At 38.1% G+C, this 1,098-nt stretch overlaps 1 protein-coding gene across 1 annotated transcript in view; it reads left to right on the forward strand.

Annotated features, from left to right (window-relative positions):
• The first annotated feature begins 277 nt into the window (after window positions 1–277).
• srd5a1 (steroid-5-alpha-reductase, alpha polypeptide 1 (3-oxo-5 alpha-steroid delta 4-dehydrogenase alpha 1)) overlaps window positions 278–1,098 on the forward strand; it is a 12,511-nt gene continuing 11,690 nt past the window's right edge. Inside the window, exon 1 of the mRNA XM_015386002.1 lies at window positions 278–692. Coding sequence (XP_015241488.1) covers window positions 382–692 — 311 coding nt within the window. The 5' untranslated portion in view covers window positions 278–381. The remainder of the gene's footprint in view (window positions 693–1,098) is intronic.

Consider the following 1,098-nt stretch of genomic DNA (forward strand, 5'->3'; position numbering starts at 1 on the left):
AGAAAACGTAACAATATACATGCCAGTTTCTAAAAATAACATATGTATTTTTTCGTATTACAAAATATAAAAAGTCAGTTTGTTAAGTTGACGTTTTAATCAAATAATAGTCAACTATTCATGGGAGATTTAAAGGGGGCGATGTTTATTTAGCGCTTAAGTAACGCGGATGCAAATCTGAGTGTTGTGATTGGATAATTTCGTTTGACAGAATATCGTTCGAGTTGTGATTGGTTCAGGGCTGTCCTCGCGTGCGCTCACCCGGCAGTGGTGTTTTGTACCCTTTTGCGTGACAGTAAAAGCGATTGAAACAGTTCAAACGAGCTTTGTAGCAGGAACAGTGTTATATTTTAACTCAGCCTTTGTCCTCTTTCTGTCGTCATGGACACCATCCTGTCCTGGCTGTTCTCCTCGGAGGAGCAGGAGCTCTACATTTTAAACTGCATGGCTTACTTAATGAATTTCATGGCAGCTTTCACCTTCGTTAGCTTATTTTTCCATAAAGTCCCATACGGAAGGTATGCTTCGAGCAAATATGGGTTTCCTGTTAATGTGAAGTTTGCCTGGTTCGTTCAGGAACTGCCCTCCCTGTTGTTGCCTCTATGCTTAGTTTTTTGGACATCTTCATCTAAAACTTCTCTATTACCCAATCAGCTCCTCATCGCCATGTTCCTCTGCCACTACGTTCAGAGGTAAGTAATAAACCCATTAGATATACAGGACTGTCTCAGAAAATTAGAATATTGTGATAAAGTTCTTTATTTTCTGTAATACAATTAAAAATCATGAAATGTCATACATTCTGGATTCATTACAAATCAACTGAAATATCGCCAGCCTTTTATTGTTTTAATATAGCTGATTATGGCGTACAGCTGAAGAAAACTCAAAAATCCTATCTCAAAATATTAGAATATTTCCTCAGACCAAGTAAAAAAAAAATTATAACAGCAAAACAAAAACATTTCAAAATGTCCATTAATGCACTCAGTACTTGGTTGGGAATCCTTTTGCACAGATTACTGTGGCATGGAGGCAATCAGCCTGTGGCATTGCTGAGGTGTTATGGATGCCCAGGATGCTTCAATAGTGGCCTTT

The sequence above is a fragment of the Cyprinodon variegatus genome, unplaced genomic scaffold (assembly GCF_000732505.1).
Source record: "Cyprinodon variegatus isolate N-32 unplaced genomic scaffold, C_variegatus-1.0 Scaffold354, whole genome shotgun sequence".
Classification (NCBI taxonomy): Eukaryota; Metazoa; Chordata; class Actinopteri; order Cyprinodontiformes; family Cyprinodontidae; genus Cyprinodon; species Cyprinodon variegatus.